Source organism: Liolophura sinensis, chromosome 11 (genome assembly GCF_032854445.1).
Source record: "Liolophura sinensis isolate JHLJ2023 chromosome 11, CUHK_Ljap_v2, whole genome shotgun sequence".
Lineage (NCBI taxonomy): Eukaryota > Metazoa > Mollusca > Polyplacophora > Chitonida > Chitonidae > Liolophura > Liolophura sinensis.
Window position 1 is genome coordinate 15759057 of NC_088305.1, and position 22373 is coordinate 15781429.

General features: G+C 38.6%; 1 protein-coding gene across 1 annotated transcript; it reads left to right on the forward strand.

Annotated features, from left to right (window-relative positions):
- The first annotated feature begins 1873 nt into the window (after positions 1-1873).
- LOC135478116 (RNA-binding protein 45-like) lies at positions 1874-21947 on the forward strand. Its single transcript, XM_064758387.1, has 11 exons — positions 1874-2051; positions 3431-3528; positions 7190-7315; positions 7746-7872; positions 8439-8537; positions 10262-10423; positions 11483-11789; positions 12584-12647; positions 15781-16015; positions 16976-17187; positions 19569-21947. The coding sequence occupies exons 1-10, from the start codon at positions 1874-1876 to the stop codon at positions 17176-17178; spliced, it is 1599 nt and encodes a 532-aa protein (XP_064614457.1). The 3' UTR covers positions 17179-17187; positions 19569-21947.
- Positions 21948-22373: the final 426 nt, after the last annotated feature.

A 22373-nucleotide genomic window follows, 5' to 3' on the forward strand; every position in this document is an offset into this window, starting at 1 on the left:
TTATTCTTTTGGATAAACGATCTGCAATGACATATCCTTCACACATGCTACTTAAAAGAAAAAGACCGCTCAAAAACTGATGGAAGCGCGCCAAAACAGACAGCAGAAAACTATATATCTGAATATTTTTATTCACATTTCTGAATATTTAAAATACGTTTACATTGAATGGTTGAATGCTAAAGTGGGCTGTATGGATAACTGTGCCAGTAGAAGCTGACTTTGGCGTCACCATTCCCTAAGTGTCTTTTATATTTTCCAATTAGGCGAATCTTTTGTGGGGATTGTTTTAATCTTTCATTCGTGGGTATTAAGATCCATGCTAACATCAATTAAAAGTTGTGTTCATTTGTACTTTAACACCAGTTATAAATACATAATGAACATCATAGTATCCCAACGCTGCCATAGATTTAACCCTTTGACAGATTTCTAAAAAACAACATCTGGTAATTAAACAAACAAACAAACAATAAATAAATAAATAACGGTAATGAGTTTCTACATAGTTTGCAGTTGTCCATGTAGTGTCCGTTGTACCTTGTGATAAGTTCACTTTTTTAGTTTTCTGAATCCCTTTAAATAACTACGACAGTCTTGGCTCTGGTATGATAGCCTGTTTAGTGCTGAGGGTGGAATTAAAAGTGCATGAACAGGCTGGAAGGTGTATGGACAGGCTGGGAGGTGTATGAACAAGCCGGAATGTGTATGAACACGCTGGGAGGTGTATGAACACGCTGGGAGGTGTATGAACACGCTGGGGTGCATGCAGACGCAGGGAGGTTTATGAACAGGCTGGAAGGTGTATGAACAGGTTGGAAGGTGTATTAACAGGCTGTTAGGTGTATGAGCAGTCTAGAAGGTGAATGAACAGTCTGGGAGGTGTATGATCAGGCTAGAAGGTGAATGAACAGTCTGGGAGGTGTATGATCAGGCTAGAAGATGAATGAACAGGCTGGGAGGTGTATGAAGAGGCTGGAATTAACATAAACATCGTTTCTATGTCCTTATCTGTACTAGTAAAACTGAGGTAAAAAATATATGATTGCACTGAGTGAAAATGGAGTCTGTTATTGCTAGACAGGGGACGTGATCAAGGATTGTCGATCACGCCTGACCTCTCATATAAGGACCCAGCCTCACACAACTGGATAAAAACAGCAGCAGGTTAATTTATACGTCTAGAGAGTGACTTGTTTAATTCACAAATCATGTCAGGCTGCTGCCATATGTGCTGCCAGACACTGGATAACGGTGCAGCAAATCGCTGCAAAGCGCCAAATATACACTTTGTTACAGATTTGAGAAAACAATACATATACTCGGATGCAATGGGCCTTGTTTTTTAGTTCGTGGTACTGTATATACGTTGTATTTTATTCTCAGTCATGAAGTGTATTTCTTTTAACAAGTTGCATGCATGATAAAATATTCTAGCTATTTAACTACCTTTTTTTGTAAGGTCAAGTGAAATTTAAAAATAATTGAAACGTTACTTAAAGCTTTAGTTGATTGTTAATAATTGATAGTCGTTAATTGAAGTTTGTGAAGCGAGCCGAGGTACATATGTAATTGTTTCTGTTTTTTCACTAGCGGGAGTAAAAACGTTCTCTGGGTAGGCTAATATATTTTCATCCTACACATACAACCATAGTTGTAAATAAATCATTTATTGTGCAATCATTTTTGTGAAACTGTATGGAAAAATATATCACACACGGCAAAATGTATATTAAAAAAAACATTATGCATTTATCTCTTGTACATGTAGGTGACACTTATCTCATGTATGTGGTTTGTGGGAACCGGGTAACTGCGCCCCGGCGGAAGCGGTATGGCCATTGAGCCTAGGGTTGTTGACGTAACAATAGCAATGGCGGCGTACAGGGAACAACTTCGTGACACACCGAACGATATTCCGCCAAATAGTCGGTTATTTGTGATCGCCGGGAGAGGAATCAAGGAGGATGAGTACCGAGAATGTTTTTCCAAATATGGCCAGGTGGAAGACATTTGGATTGTGAAAGATCGACGCACAAATGAAGAAAAAGGTGTGCATGTATTTATTTTGCAACAACAACGGTGGGACAATCGGAAAAATTGCAGGTCGTCATTTATTGGGACTGGCAATGAAGGGGCTTCTGTTGTGGCAGTGTCAAGAAAATACAATGCCATTGAAATATATACAGCATATATATATATATATATTCCCTTTTGAAATGTTGAAGTTACAGCCAATTTTATTTGTTTGCAATATACATGTAATTCGGTTATTTGCTTTTTATTTTGTTTATCTTGTTTAGGGGTCGGCCAAAATGACGGTCTGAGGGACGGTCTAGGCATTATTTTGCAGACGGCTCATTCCAGCAATAATTTGACTATCCTAAGTAATGAGGTGGTTGGCATGAATGCAGCTCATGTTAGTTTGTGGTTTGCCTTGCTAAGAGCAAAGGTATACTTACCACACATTACTCTGTCTAGATAAATTCAGCGTGTTATTTTTTAAATTCTGATATTCATCGTACCAGTAACACTGAGTCCATCCCCACAAACATGGTGCAGATTTCAAAGACTAGGGTCATATTTACGTGTTGATTTCCACATGCATTCTGACATCATGTTTACTGCTTAAATTTAGATGTTTGTTATTCTAGTTTTTGTCATGTGTCACTGTCATATATGTGATCTCTGCTTTGCATATTTCACAGGTCATACATTTCTGAAAGGTTTTATTTTGTTTCTTGTGAAATGCTAGGGATTCGAACTTCCATCAGATAGCGTGTCGGGCCCGTAGCCAGATTCTTGTATCGCTACACCACTCGAGTTGATGTGATAGCGGCTTTTAAACGTCTTTAAGACAGTGTGCGTGTGTCACATGCTTTTGTCACATGGACAACATCTGAAAAGGGTCTCCTCCATACTAGCCAGTTTGTAGAGAGGCAGGGAATGACTAGGTGTTACACTGAATGCCAGAATTTTAAAATAGCACACTGTGCCCATCTAGATTTACTACTGGTAACTGCACACCACAAATAATCAGGACTTACCTTTGTTGTGAACTTTGACAGTTATTGAGATGGGCGTTTGTCAGTGAGCTGACCATAGCATCACAATGCAGATCTCTCCTTTGTATAAAAATAAAAAATAAAAAAAAGCACTAGCATGATTTGTTGTAGTCTTCTTGCCGCTGGCTGATAGTTTAATATTTTTCTTTTAGTATTAATTTCCTCAAAATTCATATCTTTTCAATGGCAGAAATAAAGAAAATATCTACTGATGTACCTTATTTTTCCTATATGGTTGGGTGTAACCCGACAAAGAACTTTATTATAGATGGCCTGGACTGTTGGTTGTATTCTGATGAATACAATACATAATAAACAACTTAAAACAGATATATAAGCAAAGAAATATGTATTTGATTTTTTAGGTATAACCTATGTGAAGTTTTCAAGGGCATCAGAAGCAGCCCTAGCTATGGAGGAAGTCAATGGCCGAACCATAGGCAGCCATCCCAAACCTGTCAAGGTATTCTCCTCTAATTGACTGATAGATGTGGTAAAGATTGTACAACAGAGTATGGGGGCTCACAGTTGGGTAACATTTTTGGCTGCACATTGGTGTAATATGAGTAAAAATTGAATTGAATAATGATGTAAGTATCAGTGAACTGAAAAAAATTTATTTGCCATTTTCAGCAGAAGAACAAACTGTTAATGCAGTTGCTCTTAATGATTTTGTGAGGATTTTTTGTGTATATCATATGTATTTAATTTATCACTGATCAAGGTGTCATTGTAGTACGGTGCCATGTTGAAAGTCACATTGCTATGTTGGTTACTGAATGAGTACAAGAAAGGTTTAGAAACTAATAATAATACAGGTGATGTGTTCAAAAATTGTACACTTTTCCATAAAAGCGTGGATCTTGGCAGAAGTGTAAATTATGTTTCCTGGAGACTTTCAGATGTAGAGCAATCTCAGGTATGCTTTCAGTCATTTTATTTCCGCCATTGCCGAAAAAGACATTTTCTTAAATATCGTTGCTACTGAGCTGCCCAGTCCAGATTCTAGCAACCGTGTTTTTATCAATGTTGGGTCTCAATACACTGGTATTTACTGTGCGCACAGTAACACTGTGCCATGACATCTGCTGTGAGCAGAAACATAAGGGTGCTGCAAAGAGTAAGTTGATATTTGTCTTGTGGTTGAGTGCACAAAATACTGACTCCAGATGCTGAGACTGTTTTTCTGTCATAATCTGTAGAAATGGGCTGTGGTGTAGTGATTACAGGCTTTTCTCATTAAAATAATGGTTCCACACGATGCCCACTGGGTTAGCCCTTTAACGTTGTCTCCTCTGTTGGTTAGTGTGCTAGCGCAGTGTAATGACCCAGGAGCCTCTTACGAATGCAGTCGCTGTGAGTTTAAGTCCAGCTCATGCTCTGCCTGGTTTCCTCCCACCATAATGCTGTCCGCTGTCGTATAAGTGAAGTATTCTTGAGTATGGCATAAAACACCAATCAAATAAGTAAATAAATGAACATTGGCTCCTAATATATTTGCTACAGGGACCCTTTAGTACAATTCTTTTCTGAGGCTTAATTTGCCACGAAAGTGTTGATGGGTATGCATGCTTCTTTAATGCATTCATGTAACTGAAAAAAAAATTCACGAAGATTGTCACATGTGTCTTCCAGGTGGGTGACAGAACAGCAGGACTTTATGGATCTTCATTGGATCAGAAATCAGATCCTTAAAATACAGTCTCTTGCTTGTGCACGTTGGTTTCGTCCTAAATACTGTTGACTTTTCTCTGCCTAACCAACTACGGTTTTTAAGCCATTTATTTCGTATCTAGTTTAAACAGGTTCTTTTTTTCCCTTGTGAAAGGGTTGCCCATGTTTTCCATTACATAGACCAATGATTTGACCTATTGATGCGGTGGTGTGTACGCTGTCATACTACTCAAGATTATCTATTGGTAGAACTTTGTTACCTCAAACTTTGCGTTCATGTTAAACCAACAGCACCACTAGCTCCCGCCTCTGTTGTCATCACTAACAGTGCACAGGAAAAGTTATCTAGATACAGTATTCCAGAATAGAAACTGGAACTACGCCCATCCCTCGTGGCCCATGAAGCTTAAATCATAGCTTGTATGCTTTCTTTGTCTATATGTGAAACAGTACTGGAGGTTAATTGATGCACGTGTCTGGTATGAGCGTTATGGAACACTTTCAGGAAGGGTCCTGCAGAGTCCTGGGAGGTTGCTTAGATTCCAGCTGAAGCTTTCTCCCAGACACTGTCCTATAAGTGATCATCAGTGATCTGTGTAGCACCTTTCTCAGTTTTACACTGTATCTTGTGGTGTGAAGGGGTTGATCTGTTACATGGACGTGACATTAATAGCATCGATAAAGTCATCAAGTATATGCATTCTATTTTCCATTGAATTCAGCCGTCTTCCTATCTTAATGCCTCTTAGACAGCAATTCCATTTCCTTGTAATGGACCAAGACACTTCATGTGACATACATGGATGTCTTGTTGTGTTTGAAAAGGGTAAAGGTTTATGACAGACGATTCCCATCTGTGTTCCTCCTATTCTTTGATCAGTTTGGGTTTTTGATCCATGGGTTTTTCCCATCCAAAGAAATTACCTGGAGGCACATGTGGAGCTGGGGTTGTGGTCTTTGTTATCCAGAGGTACTGTTATGAACATAGTAAGCTACCACAGAAATTTACTGAACAACTTTTTTTCCTTGCTTGTTATGATTCATGCAGGCACACTGTAACCCAAGGATGTAATGATTCATGCAGGCACACTTAACCCAAGGCTGTAATGATTGACATGGGCACACTGAAACCCAGGGATGTAATGATTCACGCGGGCACTCAGGCACACTGTAACCCAAGGCTGTAATGATTCACGCGGGCACACTAACCCAGGGATGTAATGAATTGCACGGGCACACTGAAACCCAGGGATGTAATAATTCACACAGGCACACTGAAACCCAGGGATGTAATGAATCATGCAGGCACACTGTAACCCAAGGATGTAATAAATCAGGCAGGCACACTGTAACCCAGGGATGTAATGAATCACGCAGGCACACTGAAACCCAAGGATGTAATGAATCACGCAGGCACACTGAAACCCAAGGATGTAATGATTTACACGGGCACACTGTAACCAAAGGATGTAATGATTCACATGGGCACACTGTAACCCAAGGATGTAATGAATCACGCAGGCACACTGTAACCCAAGGATGTAATGATTTACACGGGCACACTGTAACCAAAGGATGTAATGATTCACATGGGCACACTGTAACCCAAGGATGTAATGAATCACGCAGGCACACTGTAACCCAAGGATGTAATGATTTACACGGGCACACTGTAACCAAAGGATGTAATGATTCACATGGGCACACTGTAACCCAAGGATGTAATGAATCACGCAGGCACACTGTAACCCACGGATGTCATGATGTCCAACACCTTGTCACATGATATGGAAAACCAGAGTTTCTTGGCTTAATGTAAATTGTTAGTCTTCTAGAGATTGGCAACACTTGGTGCTTATCAATTCTTAATAGCATAATTTGCTGGGAACTAGGAATTTTCAATGTATCTCTGTTGTAGCTGCTGCTGTGCAACAGTTACTGTGATGCTAATGGTTGATTTCTTCAGTGCACACAGTGGTTAGAGACATTAGCATGCATTTTACAGTGTCCAAGGTGTCTACATTTGTTAGCTTAGCCATCAAGACAGACATTGGTACTTCAAGTCCTATATTATACAACCTCTACAAATATATTGTAACTGGTTTTTCTAAAAGGGCAGCCTTAATTTGCATATTACAGAGTATTACATGTAAGAACATTTGGTTGGCGTTGTTCTAAATGGAATCCTAGTAAATATGGACCATCAAACCATGGGTGCACAGTTACCAAATCTCGTCCACATAAGGAAGTGAAGAAAATACATATTTGTATAATGGCAGCAACAAAATGGCTGCTGTTGTCGAAAGAGGTCATTTTTTGCAATGGCTCTACATCTGAAAAATGGTCATCAGGTCTTAATCATGCAGTGTACCAAGTTTCATGCTATTATGATAAAATGGACAACTCCCTCATACTTCTTCATATTTGACTATAACTGTTTTTTTCTGCAGGTAATTATTGCAAGTAACAGGAAAGATGGGAATGTGAGGGACCCGCGGGAAGAAGAGAAGCTTGTCAGGCTCTTTGTTGTTTGCCCCAAAAAGTTTTCAGAGGACGACTTGAAACAAGAGTTCAAAGTAATTATGTTTTGCTTTTGCAGGATATATTTTGATTTTTTCTGAGAATGATGGGTAGCAGTTGTTATTATTTTCTTGTGTATAAAGATTTTGCAAATATTGGCATGCTGTATTTCACCTAAATGTTGGAATTTAAAAATGCACTTTCAGAAGCACATGAAGATATTAAAATGATAATTTTAACGGCAACACTTAAGTTTTTCTTATTCAAACTATCAAAATACCCTGTAAGGCAGGTGATTCAATAAGAATCAAGCAAAATTTGTCCCTTCAAAAATGCTCAACTTGAGTTAAAATGCGGTACTTAATATTATATGTTGATGACACTTTTGATATATTCTGAATTTTTTTATTCTGTAGTTAAATCCTAATTAATTAAATAAATAGATAATCAAATTAATGTAAATGTGTTTGGCTATTTTTTCCACAGCAATATGGCGACATTGAATATACCCAGGTGGTAAGGGACAGAAGCTCTGGTGAGAACAAAGGATTCGGCTACGTCAAGTTCCATCGTCCTTACCACGCTGCTGTGGCTTTAGAAAGCTGTGACCCCTGTAAGGAACAGACATTTTTGTTCAATGGGTATTATTATTAAAAAATACTTATTCTTAAAAAATGCTCTGTCTTCAAAATAACCATACAATGTGGCAATATTTCATTTAAATTTCTCCCACACCCATTGTTGTTGTTGTTCTTTTTTTATAAGAGCGAAGTCTTAGCTGTCTTGTGAAAGGTCAGTTTTTATTGCCATATTTCTCAGGTTTATATAATACTGTCAGATATGGCAAGGTCCACAATTTTTTTTTATCAAGAAAAAAAATAATGACTGTCAGATTGACTACCAGTGTACATGTTTCCAGTGGCTGTTATGTTTTTTTTTTTTTCTGAGATACCCAGAACTAGGGATAATTCCTGTATATCTATCTATCTATTTATTTGAGTGTTGTTTTATGCTGTACTCTAGAATACTTCACTTATACAGTGGAAGCCCGCATTATGATAGGAGAAACCCATGACCATTTGCAGGTTGCTGCCAGACCTTCTCACGAATGGAATTCATGTACTGGTATAGGATAATTTTATGACATGTTGTGATACATGTATTTTGTAACTTTCACAGCATTTAAGCCCAAGTTTGCAGAACCAAAGACGCGTAAATCCGACCGTGAGCGGGAAGAGAGGGATGATTACGACTTCAGATATGATAGGCACGAAAGAGGTGAGCGATATGACAAGGGAGGGAATTTTATGCAGTTAAGTCTCCGATTTGTTTATGTTGCACCATAGGGTAATTCAGGAGTGCAGGGTGGGGCTCTGTTGTTACTTGAGTGCTCAAGGTATTGTAATCTAGTCCGGTTTAGTGGATGAAATGAAACATGAAGATTTAAGAATGAAGGTATATGAGTGGCAAAAAAAAAATCTTATCTACATACCTCTCTTGTATGTAGTCATAGGGTTGTTATTTTCAAAACCCGATTGACTTTAAAGGATTAGTGTCCAGATTCATTATTTATTCACAGTTAGCTACCCCTGTGTATATTGTTAAATTGAGTGTAAGAAATATTGAGAAAAGATTCATTAATCTGAGAAATGTGGCACTTAAAATCATTTGATAATGAGGCTGGTTTTATGCATTTTTTTCGCCAACAGTAGTCTCCCCAGAATTACGTCACAGAAATCTGTCCCTATTTGAGCCCAAGCATCCTTTGAGCACGTAATGTTAATCATGTAACCATCTGTGTTCAGCAAACCGGGTAATGCTAATCACGTAATCATCTGTGTTCAGCAAACGGGTAATGCTAATCACGTAACCATCTGTGTTCAGCAAACCGGGTAATGCTAATCACGTAACCATCTGTGTTCAGCAAACCGGGTAATGCTAATCACGTAATCATCTGTGTTCAGCAAACCGGGTAATGCTAATCACGTAACCATCTGTGTTCAGCAAACCGGGTAATGCTAATCACGTAACCATCTGTGTTCAGCAAACCGGGTAATGCTAATCACGTAACCATCTGTGTTCAGCAAACCGGGTAATGCTAATCACGTAACCATCTGTGTTCAGCAAACCGGGTAATGCTAATCATGTAACCATCTGTGTTCAGCGAACGTTATGGTCAGCCCAACAAAATCACATCAATCTTGCTGCCTCATTAAATCCGTGTGTTGACCTTCATAACCCAGTAGAAGCACAGAGCCTTGTCTGCTCAGCATATTGAATGCAAATTAAATATTGTCGTATTTAAGATGTATGTATTCTTTGCTGTCGAAAAACTACAGTGTACACTATAAAATACTTATATAACTGTAAAAAGCTGGCACATGCATCGGTTTTATATAGGGAGCTGCCAGCTGTTTGAAAATAAGTTACTGAATCTACTATATGAATTTGCTATTTGTGAATTAAATTAGTTCAGTGATTGACAGGTGTGGGCCATGTAATCATCATTTAGCGCTTAAATTTTGTAGTAACAACCTCAAAACAATATTTTTATTTTAAATCTACATGGTCACAAAATCCTCAAGAGTTCTCGCTTTTATGGTGGCATAAGCCATTACGTTCTTCTATGTTCTTCAAAAAGGATAATTTTTGTCTCAGAAAAGTTTGTCCGGATCATATAATTGGCATGATTTGACAAGCTGTCAGTGACAGTCACCAACCCAATGATGCCAAGGAAACTTTGGTGGATAGAAAATATATCCTTTTACAGATACATTGTTCCAGCATACACATAACTGCATTATTTCACTTCATACCTGCCTGATTCATTGCCACATAAGGGATATTATTATGTCAAATGAGGACATTTTATGATAACTAGTAATGATTTTGTTTTTTAGGATTCCTGGTTTATCTTCAGACTGGAGTAGCTCTTTAAGTTTCGAGTGATTGTGTCTTCTTATTTTTCTAACCGATATATAAACTGTTTAATTCGTCATCAGACTCACGATCAGGGTTTGGAGGCATGCAGTCATCTAAGAGGATGTTCCCGGACACATCAGTGTATGATGATTACCCCATGATGGATGATAGACGCGCGCCACAGTACGGCTTGGGCCACATGCCCATGGTGGCTCACCAGATGCCCGCCCCAGTGCAGAGTGGTAAGATTTAATTATTTGTCTATGTATTTAAGGGGGCCTCCTTGTCTTAGTTGGTTAGCGCGCTAGTGCAGCGTAATGACCCAGGAGTCTCTCACCAATGCGTTCGCTGTGAGTTCAAGTTCATCTCATGCTGGCTTCCTCTCCGGACGTATGTGGGAAGGTCTTTCAGCAAGCTGCGAAAGGTCGAGGGTTTCCCCCAGGCTCTTCCCAGTTTTCACCCACTATAATGCTGGCTGCTGACGTGTAAGTGAAATATTCTTGAGTACGGCATAAAACACCAATCAGATAAATAAAATAAATAAATTTATTTGAGTGGTGCTTTGCGCCATACTCAAGGATATTTCTCTTATACAATGTTGACCAGCAATATTGAGATACAAAACCAGACAGTCCTATCTGGTCTTATGTAGGAAGATCTGCCAGCAACCTGCGGATGGTCGTGGGATTCCCAAAGATGCTGCCTAGTTTCTACCCACCATAATGCTGGCCGCTGTGGTATAAGTGAAATATTCCTGAGTACGGCGTAAAACACCCAAAAAAATAAATAAATAATTAAAACCAGACAGAGCCTGGAAGAAAATCATGACTATCTGCAGGTTCAGGTTTGTACATTGTAAGAGGGTCTCATTATGCTAACAGTATATATACGATAAATCCTGTAAAGTTTCACCCATAAATCTCATTTTTAGGAGAAAATAGATCTTTCCAGTGGCATGTCTTACCTCACAAAGAAACCTGAAAACACCTTTCGAAGATAAACAGAAGTCTTGAAATCAGACAAAATGTGCAGCTTAGACATTGACAAAACTTTAGGACATTTACCGTAATCGTCATTATTTGAGGATGCAATAATCAACATTTTTTTTTTTTGTTTCGGAACATTTTCTTCCCGTACTGTGTCCGGTGCTTTGCTCTGGGCACTCCCGTTTCCTCTGTCAGTAAATCAGATGGCCACGTTAACATTTTAGAGTATGAGGTTAGGCACCAATGATGTAAATAAATGCAATGATTAATGTATTTGAGAAGTAATGAAACATGTTGTCCTGTGTTGTTGTTCAGGAGGAATGGGCCCAGCAGAGATGCTACAGCAGTATCCTAACTCCGGTTGTCAGAGATTACACATCACTGCTCCGCTGGGCATGACCCAGAGCTACCTGAGCAGGTTGTTCAACCTCATCCCCGGCCTGGAGTACTGCGATCTTAATGAGCAAACAGGTGTTGCTTATGCGCGGTACCAGACCTCACAGTGCGCTGCATACGCCCACGATAAACTGGATGGTTTTGAGTATCCTATTGGCAGCCGTCTGATCGTCAGATACGCAGATTCGCAGCCTCCACCCGATCTAGCCTCTTCATCCATGTCAGGGTAGGTCACTCTCTTATGTCAGGGTAGGTAACTCTCAGATGTCAGGGAAGGTTGCCCTCTGATGCCAGGGAAGGTTGCCCTCTGATGCCAGGGTTGGTAACCCTCTGATGTCAGGGAAGGTAACCCTGTGATGTCATGGTAGGTAACCCAGTGATATCAGAGTAGGTTACTCTCAGATGTCAGAGTAGGTAACCCTGTGATGTCAGGGTAGGTAACCCGGTGATGTCAGAGTAGGTTAATCTCGGATATCAGAGTACGTAACCCTCTGATGTCAGGATAGGTAACTCTCTGATGTCAGGGTAGTTAACTCTTTGATGTCAGAGTAAGTAGCCCTCTTATGTCAGGGTAAGTAACCCTCTGATGTCAGGGTAGGTCACTCTCTGATGTCAGAGTAGGTAACCCTTTCTTGGCAGCAGATCGCAAAATGTAAAAAATCATACAACAGCAAATTTGTCTTAGATATATGGTGTTTTTTACTAATGCAGTTTCGCATTCAGTATAGGGTTATGTCCCTTGTTTTCTGTCAGTAAGATTTGTGGGAATGATTAAAGAAAGCACAACACAGCTGCATAGCCAAAGTGCATGTAAGCTATTTTTTTGACTGAAATAAACAAAATAAAGACAGTTTAGTGAACTGATTGATTATCAGAAGTCAGAATAGCTGTTAATCAGAAAACTGTATATTTTAGTAATATATCTGGAGGATTAGTAATATATCTGGAGGATTAGAACATTAGTATAGTTTCTTGTAGTTGCATTGTAATAATGTGTGAACTGTTCTGATCTTTCCTTAGGTATGGCTCTATGGGGGGACAGTCCACATCACCTATGTCTGCTGGGGGTGGGACTCTCCAAAGGGTAAGGCACAAATACACAGCATCATTATGTCCTATTGTTCTAACCTTGGTGGCCATGACGTCATAGCTAAGCTTGCCATGTGACATTTCCAAGACATAAATTACGAATTTTTACACATCTGCCAAATGGGTACTACACAGAGAATAGGGACGTCAACTGCATATATCGGACTGTATATGCAGCGAATTTTTTCAAGCGACCCAGGACTGTTGTCAAAGAGTGACATCATAGTGTTCAGTGGGGTTGTTCCAACCGCAGGGATGATAGGATGGCACGGCTGAGAAAACAAGCTATATGACGTCATCAGCATGAAGCCGTGTAATCTGTATGTAGGTCAACATGTATGTAGGTCAACATGTATGTAGGTCAACATGTATGTAGGTCAACATGTATGTAGGTCAACATATTTGTAGGTCAACTTGTTAAACTTGGGAGCTGATTACACTCGTTGACGGACCTATGTACACTTAGCAACTACGAAGTATAAACAACGAAAAACAACAGCAATTCTACGTACACATGTTAATTTATTTATTTTAATTTTCCATCGAAATTTTGATGATCATCTCCAGTCCAAATTGTCCAGTCTTTATCACTTCATGTGGCAAATAAAATTTTCCAGCGCCCACATAAAAACCCTACCTCTTTTCCCGATGTTTGCATTGCACGCTGGGCGCTTGATTATCTGGTGACAAGGGCAAGTAAGTTTGACAGAGGCATTACTTATGGATAACAACCCCTGGATTTATTGTGTTGGTGACATTTCGATGTAGGTTCTTACATCGTTATCAAACCATATGAAAGAAGTCATATGGTTTGATAACGATGTAAGAACCTACATCAAAACGTCACCAACACAATAAATCCAGGAGTTGTTATCCATAAGTAATGCCTCTGTCAATCTATACCATCCCAATTCCTAAATGCCTCTGAAAGAAGGGCAAGTAAGTGTTCGGAAATACCAAAGCCTGCAGGCCGACATCCTCCCTACATGTAGACAGTTTACGAAGTGCATTCATTGCTGCTGACTGTCATAGCTTCGTGTATAGTGTTTGTCACCTTGTTAGCTAAATATCCCACTCATGCATGATTGCCGTCTTTCAGTCTCTTAGTTTTATTTCCGTATTTTAACACTGATTGAAGCCTTTGCACAAAGACTTACTTTAGGGAATGTCTCAAACAATTAGCGTGGACATATCATGTGTGAAATGCGGTGTTTTTATTGGTTCTCGATGTGTGGACATTGTGGCTGTTTAAACTAGACTCTTCCATGGAGCGATCTACACATGAGAAGTATAATCCAAATAAAGGGGTGAATCGAAGGTATCTGAAAATGGAAAGGTAGTAAAAACTTAAAATTAGGGTAAAATATTTGTGAACGGGTGATGTGTTAGAATGGAAATAAAAGCTTCATTCACTGTGTATATGCTGTGATAACTGCAGTGAAAAAGGAAGCGCATATTGTCTGTGTGACTAGTTACGTAACAGTTGCAGTACATTTCATTGGCTGAAAGTGTGGGAACGATATTAATATGCGTGATGTAAATATGTAACGAAATTGATAAAACTTATTTTTTACTACCGTGTTGAAGAAATGGCGACGGTTTTGCATTTTGACTGTTTTGTCAGTATTGATGGTAGAGGAAAGGCAGAGAAAACTAATATATATAAAGAAAGGGGAGAAAAGTATTTCATAGTCAACACTGACGGCATTGACATTCAAGTTGACTTATCTGCACAGCAGCTCCAGGTCATACCGGCAACAACAAATGTATCACACTCAGATATTCGGCCACAAGAATATTCAGTCTATCAATAAATTCAGCCATATGCTGTAAAACACTGCTCAGCATAGAAGTATTTCTGAGCTTCTCAATTCAACTGTTTCTGCAAAACATCTTTATGTCTTGTTGTTCTAACCTTTGTGGCCATGACATCATTTCTAAGCTTACCCTGTGACATCTCTTGAACAGAAATAACAAAACATCTTTATGTCCTGTTGTTCTAACCTTCGTGGCCATGACGTCATTTCTAAGCTTACCCTGTGACATCTCTTGGACACAAATTACAAAACATCTTTATGTCCTGTTGTTCTAACCTTCGTGGCCATGACGTCATTTCTAAGCTTGCCCTGTGACAGCTCTTCGACACAAATTACAAAACATCTTTATCTTGTGTTGTTCTAACCTTTGTGGCCATGATGTCATTTCTAAGCTTACCCTGTGGCATTTCTTTGATTTGGATTACATATATTATAGCTAAAGAATATTCACAAAGTTCACATTTTCACAAGTAGACATTTGCTGAACACCACTGCAAACTAGTTCTAAACCTTGCACCAGGTGAGGCATAGCTCATGTCATACCTGAGCAGAGGCGGTGCCAGTGTTAGCATCAGTGTTCAATTACAGGAAAAGTGATGTTAAAGTAAATGTTGGGGATGTAAAGTAAATGTTAAGGATGTAAAGTAAATGTTAAGGATGTAAAGTAAATGTAAATGTTGGGGATGTAAAGTAAATGTTGGGGATGTAAAGTAAGGGATTTAAAGTAAATGTTGAGGATGTAAAGTAATGGATGTAAAGTAAATGTTGGGGATGTAAAGTAAATGTTGGAGATGTAAAGTAAATGTTGGGGATGTAAAATGAGGGATGTAAAGTAAATGTTGGGGATGTAAAATGAGGGATGTAAAGTAAATGTTGGGGATGGGATATTGAGCTGAAGATTTACATATATGACATTTTCCATCATTGATGCTCTGCGTGCATATTAATTATTGTAAATTACCAATTTCACAACTTAAGTACATTATGTATTGAGCTGAAGTTTTGCAGTCATCTGTCTCTAGATGAGCTCAAACCTAAATTAGTCCTCTACCATTATTGACAAAAATTGCCAGTTTGTGTTCCATTGTTGACATTGTCATACATGTGCATATAGTCTGATGGCTCTGCTGGGTAGTGAATGCGTTATGTAAGTATTTGTTTGGATTCATTTTTGTCTGAATAACATGAATAGAACCAAACAGTCCACAAATACTCTGAACAATTAGTTTTCCACTTTCATTTACGCAATGAGAAAACTTCAATTGAAAAAAAACAATTGTCCTTATTAGCCAAATATGGACTGAATTGTAGGCTGCCTCGTTACTGGAAAGGGCTGGCATTGACCCCGGGGAGGTGCTCGCCTGTGGGGTTGAGCGTGTGCGTTACTGTAACTTGGTCCTGCCTATTCCCCAGCCTCTGAGGTCAGAGGGCACAGAGTGTAAGGTCAGGCTGTTTGTGGTCTGTCAACCGCTGCCCATCCCCGAGAAGATCCTGAGAGATGCCTTCTGCCGCTTCGGGGACCTCATTGATGTCTTCCTTCTGTCAGGTGAGTGTAAGAAGCACCTTCTGTCAGGTGAGTGTAAGAAGCACCTTCTGTCAGGTGAGTGTAAGAAGCACCTTCTGTCAGGTGAGTGTAAGAAGCACCTTCTGTCAGGTGAGTGTAAGAAGCACCTTCTGTCAGGTGAGTGTAAGCAGCACCTTCTATTAGGTGAGTGTAAAAAGCAGGCAAGGAACAGCGGCGCAGAAGAAAACTATTGTGACGCTATGTCTAAAACCAAAATGTTTAGGTTGTGAGTGAAGTTGTACATTTGCCTGATTCTATTGCTCTTAGAAAGGTGTTTTGAGATTCGTTAGTTAGGTAATATCCTAATCTACAACACAAAATGTGAGTTTCAACACCAAACATCATATCTTGTGGCATTTATTGGTTCTAAAAAATACACTTTATGGGGCAAAATGTTAGGTCTTTTGCCATATTTGTGCATAAAAATAGGACAAGGTTTACCTTCTCAGAGGTGAGAAAAAAAGCTATCAAATTGTCTTTATTGGAAAGCTGTGTGAGCGGACATTTTATCAGTGGGTTATCGTGATGGGCCTGAGCTCTTCAATACCACAGATAAATCCTTGAGCCCCATGGCCTCCTAAGAATTCCAGAGTTAAAATTAGGCTATGGAGTTGCCCAGCACATCAGAAAAAAATAGCTGTGGCTGTTTCGGTTTGTTTCCGCACCTCTTCATCATATCTCAGGTTATATTATGTGTTGTCTGTGCTAACACAAAATTGCCAGTTGTGACTTTTAAGATATTTGCGTAACCTTTGCGTTTTTCTCAATCAGGAATATGAATATGATTATTTATAGCACTTTTGATCAGTATAATACAGATATTGTTATCATCATTATCACTTGATGAATGAATTATTCCCACTCCTAGAGAACGTGATGCTGATGAAACGTGCAGAATTTCAAAATTACTTTGTTGTGATTAATATTTGCTTCTGGTTGTAGGTCGAAATTACGGCTACGCAAAATATGCAGATAAGTCTGCAGCTGAAAAAGCCATGTCTACTCTCCATGGCCAAACTCTGGCGGGAAACCGACTGAAAGTGTTGGAGGCGGACCCACCGAAGGAAGATCACCGTAGAGATGATAACCATAGAGATGAACATCACCGCGAAGAACAGACACCCAACAAGAAACAGCGAACTTGAGCAGTGCTGGTAAGAGTTTCCCTAACTCCTCTTTCCTATATACCATTAACCATTTTTGAAAGCAGTGTGGATGAAAATCCCACCATTCTCTCTTCTGTTACATGAACCTCTAGGAATTGAATTTCACCTAAAGTTTACCCTGGAAAAACACATTTTGAGAACTTACCACATATAGGCATTAAAATGATACTTTTGATGCCAAATCTTAAGATTTTCGGATAAGAAATTCATCAAACTTCACAAAATAACTCTGACGTCTGAGGTGGATGAATCAATCAAAATCAAGCAAAATGTGTCACTTAAGAAAGGCAAGCTTCAGGTGAAATACCGTACATCTTTGAAATAAGTGTTCATAAAAGACAGTATACTTCATCTCCCCGACCACTGACTGTCTTGGAAAGCAGTTTTTCGTAAAAATCAACTGCTGTTGGCACTAACTGTCAATGTTAGGTTAGGTTACTACTAATTTCCTTTGCTTTTTGTTGTGTTTTTGCGCAAACAGAGCTGTAGATTTCCTCAGATTTGGCCAGCTTGGAATTTCATTTTGTGTCGGTAACAGGAAAAACAGCCAAATGGCATTACTTCCTAAAATCTTAATGCATTTTGAACTTCACATGCGGGATTGGCAGTTGTAGCCTCAGACAGGACCAGACCGCTTAATTTTGTGAGGTTGAGTCTCGCTTGTCTTGTGGTGAGATAAATTCGTTTGTCACATAACTGAAGTGTTTTGCATTGACATAAAACCATGACATATTTTTCGTATGTGACTAGTTACGTAACAGTTGCAGTACATTTCATTGGCTGAAAGTGTTGGGAACGATATTAATACGCGTGATGTAAATATGTAACGAAATTGATGGAACTTTTTTTTTACTACCGTGTTGAAGAAATGGCGACGGTTTTGTGTTTTGACTGTTTTGTCAGTATTGATGGTAGAGGAAAGGCAGAGAAAACTAATATATATAAAGAAAGGGGAGAAAAGTATTTCATAGTCAGCACTGACGTCATTGACATTCAAGTTGACTTATCTGCACAGCAGCTCCAGGTCATACCGGCAACAACAAATGTATCACACTCAGATATTCGGCCACAAGAATATTCAGTCTATCAATAAATTCAGCCATATGCTGTAAAACACTGCTCAGCATAGAAGTATTTCTTAGCTTCTCAATTCAACTGTTTCTGCAAGCCTTGTACATGGAGGAAACTTTGATTTTTCATTCAAAACAATGCACGCTGCAACAACATCGCACTGTTCAGATCTGCAAATTGCAGCAACTTCAACTTCATGGCAAATAACATATCTGTGAGGAAGAATCACCAGCTGCCCGTATCAGATTGTATGGTGTTCAAACACACTTTTCCGGAGACATATCAGGTGGACAGCTCCGCATCCTTGTTCACAGTGATGCTCCGGTTACTGAAACTATACAACCATCCCTGGCTGATCAACGTGGTGATCACTCGTGATAGGCATGACACCGGTCACTCGGTGCAGACGACATATTTCCTCGTCTGTTAACAATTTTTGGCCTTCTTGACTTGAATTTTCGTGTTTTTATATCATTTTTATTTTCAAACTGTTTTTCACAAGTTCGCTGTTTACATCATACATGTACGTTATTAAAGCAGGTGGTATTGTCATGGAACTACATGTTCACCGCGTAGTCATGTTACTGTAGCCAGCAGCGCTTCGTCTGAGCCAGGCTGTCGTTTGTTAACATTTATAAAATGTGTCCGAGCTTGAACTTACAAAGTGTTGGGTTTTACCTCGTTTAGCAGTTTTCAGTTATGTGATAAACAGAATTTAATACTCGTGTTTATTTCACATGAAAGTTATGAAACCCTTTGAATTAATTTTGCATATGTTTCAAGCTTTAGCGAACAACATATGCATAATTTCCTCAACTCATTTCATAACATTCATATGAAATGAACAATGGTGTCAGATCCTCTAGGTACAAAACTTTCATGTGGATCTGTATGGAAATAATGTAATCCCATTTAATGCAGCTGACAAAAGGGAAGATAATTATGTGACAATTTGACAGTCTGGACCTGCTCCTGGTTACTGGTTACTCGGTTCTACTCATTGCCACTGCTGCAAATGCATTGCTTAGTTAACCATGGTTTCAATCACCTTGTTTTATCATACATTGCCAGTTTTCACTCGCAGTTTCAAATACATGTACTTGACACTTCATTTGACCAAGTTGTACTATTTTATGAACATTTGCCCTTGTGTACTGAATGTTCAAGTGTTTTCGTTTCTTGAGCTTACCTTTTTGGCATGCCTGTTCTGCACAGTACACTTTCTGCTGTTGTCTCAGTGTATTTACCCAGCACTCATTGCGATTGCCTTCTCTTACCAAACATTTCACTGTTTCCAGGGACTTGAGCTAACAGAAGACTTCCACGACAAAGATACAATGAACATTCAGTGGACTGTTAGCAGAACCTTTGTTACTGGACTTTCACACAGAGGACAGTCTCTCTACTTCCTTTTAATCTTTTTTTTTGTCTAATGCTTCTGTGGATGTGTGTCATCTGCAGAAGATTTTTGTTGTGGACTGTTTTTTTTTCCAGTTTATGGGAACATTTCTGTGACTATTTAAATGTATTAAAGGAAAGGTAGAAATAATGGAAAAAACCGTAGCTGTAATAAAACGTAAGATGATCATTTTAAAAATATTATTTTGTAGTGATTTTGACTGACAAATGGAAACAGATCAGTAATGTGTTTTAAAAAAGTTTTCTAACTAATATTTTTTTTTATATATATATTTTATTTTGCTTTACTGATATCTGCATTGTAAAAACTGCTTTTAGCTATTTCTGCTTTTTGACTCTTCCCCCAAAACGAGGACCAAAATACAGTACATGTAACAAGACACTTTAGATGCTGCCAGCAGACTTGCCAAGTTGTTTCGGACCTATTATGTGTTTGAACTACTGTATGGCTTGACCAAACATAAGACACCTCAACTTTGAAACTGAGACTTCAACATGAACACATGGGAAGAAAATGAACAGGTCTCAATCTGACCCTCCAAGCAAAAGTGTTTAAATATGTAATATTTGTGTATGAGTTGTTTTTGTTCGCAAGAAGCTATTCTTTTCTTCTTTTTTTATAACCATCATTTTATTGCTGAAAATCAAAATATCGTAGTTTTAATACATAGTTATGTGGTATGCAGATTTTCACTTTGTAAATATTTTCTCATGCTTGGTGCATTTAGCATTTCGTGCTTTCTGATGTGAGAGAGAAGGTACTATCATGTAGCTCAAGTTAAAATTTGATCTAACGACAGTTTTGAATACACCATGTCATATGTATTATATGTTGTATTTCGATCAATACTAAGAAAATCAGTGTCATGTAATTTCATAGGAAATCAGACATCTCTTTATAATAAGCAACCATTTTTGTTTTTGTCTGCAACTTTATCAATAAACCAGCAAATTTGTGAGAGAAAAAAAACTGCACAGCTTTACACATTTTACTCTTGGAAGAAATCCTCTCAATCTGTTGGAATCGATTAGGCACACATCTGTGCTTAAAACACTATAGATTATGATAAAGCTGGTGTTTTCTAATCATTCATGTCATTATGCATGAAGGATATACCGACATCTGATAGCATTGAACTTGTTATGAGAAATCTTTCATAGCAGTTCTTGTCATAGCAGTTCCAGTTTTATGTTACCTTAAAAGAAGTGGTGTTGCTCCTGATAAAAAAGTTTCATGAATATTCGTGTCATGGTACATGAGGTTATGCCATACAGGAGCAATGAAGACTTAATAATCTTGATCCATATACATGTAGATGCATGAGGAGTATGTTTGAATATAGCCTGTGCAAATGAACAGTTTAGTGCAAGACAATTATACAACTCTATGGAATAATGTCTTGTGTGTGGAATTCCGATTATATTTTCAATTTTGTGACACTAGCAAGGCTTTATTATAGTCAACAAAATGTTGAAAGTTTTCACAGAATGACTCTTTGGTGAATCATAAACTACCTGACATTTCAAAATGATCTACTGGACAGACTGATGAACTCATTGGTGTAAGTCTGACAGTCACAAAATGCAGATCATAGACAGGAGTATGAGACAAAAGGGGTGAGTAATGAGCCTGTAATGGACATTAACCATTTTTGTGACAAAGGAATACTGACGTGGTGGACTTGCAGTCATTAACTGTAATGCTTGATATGTAAAAGGTATGCTGGTCTGATCAATGAAGACTCTGTGAACAATGGAAATACATCATACATTGTGTAAAAGATGGACACATGGCCAGGGTTGATCAAAAGTATATCAAATGATACAGGTATCAAGTCGGATTATATATTTACAATTTCAACAATTCCCAGCAACCAATGCCAAATGGAACAGCATCAGATTTAGTTAATAATGGAACATACTGTTGTACACTTACTCTGAGCCAAATACAAAAGTGTAGACTTCACTAGACTCAGCTATTTATACGTCTTAAAGGATACATAAAAAAAACTTTGGTTTTATTTCTTAATATGCAGATTATCATGAATAATAACATGTAACAGTACAAACAAATTTTTCAACTTTCACTTTGGGGGGTAAAAAAGGTTTTAAAGTACAGTTTTCTGAAGGCCCCAATGTACTCAGTCCCGAGATTAAGTAGCTTGCAGGGTTGATGTCAATGGTGATCCCTGTTTAAAAAGGGGGACAGACCAAACGGGACAAGCCAAACATGGGCAAAGGTGTGGGGAACAGACTGAATGGGGGACAGGTGTAGGGGCACGGAGGGGGCGCTAAACTGGCCCAAAGAAGCCATGCAGTATCTGTGCACATGTCAAAATTGCCCACACAGTAGTGACACGGTTCACCAGTTCACATTGTGTTCTGAGCAAGATCAACAATGATGTAATTTCTGAAAAAAATTTGACTGTTGATGAAAAATATGCATAATATAGAGGGGTAATTAACAGGTGTAAAAGTACCCCCAAAATGATTTTTTTTTTTTTTTTTGCAAAAATTCAGGGGCATAATTTTCTTCATTTGGCATAGAAACATAATATTTGTTTTGCAGTTACTTTTCATGTATCCTGTAAGACAGTTTTGAACAACAGGGTCCTATCCACAAGTGAACGTTAAACTGGTGAACATTACGGCATATTTGATTGATTTATTTTTTGATTTAAGAA

Excerpts from the sequence above, each read along its gene's own strand:
- LOC135478116 (XM_064758387.1), top strand. The coding sequence starts at position 1,874 with ATGGCGGCGTACAGGGAACAACTTCGTGACACACCGAACGATATTCCG. Across the intron at positions 2,052-3,430 it reads ACGCACAAATGAAGAAAAAG|GTATAACCTATGTGAAGTTT; the intron begins GTGTGCATGTAT and ends TTGATTTTTTAG. Across the intron at positions 16,016-16,975 it reads TGATGTCTTCCTTCTGTCAG|GTCGAAATTACGGCTACGCA; the intron begins GTGAGTGTAAGA and ends TTCTGGTTGTAG.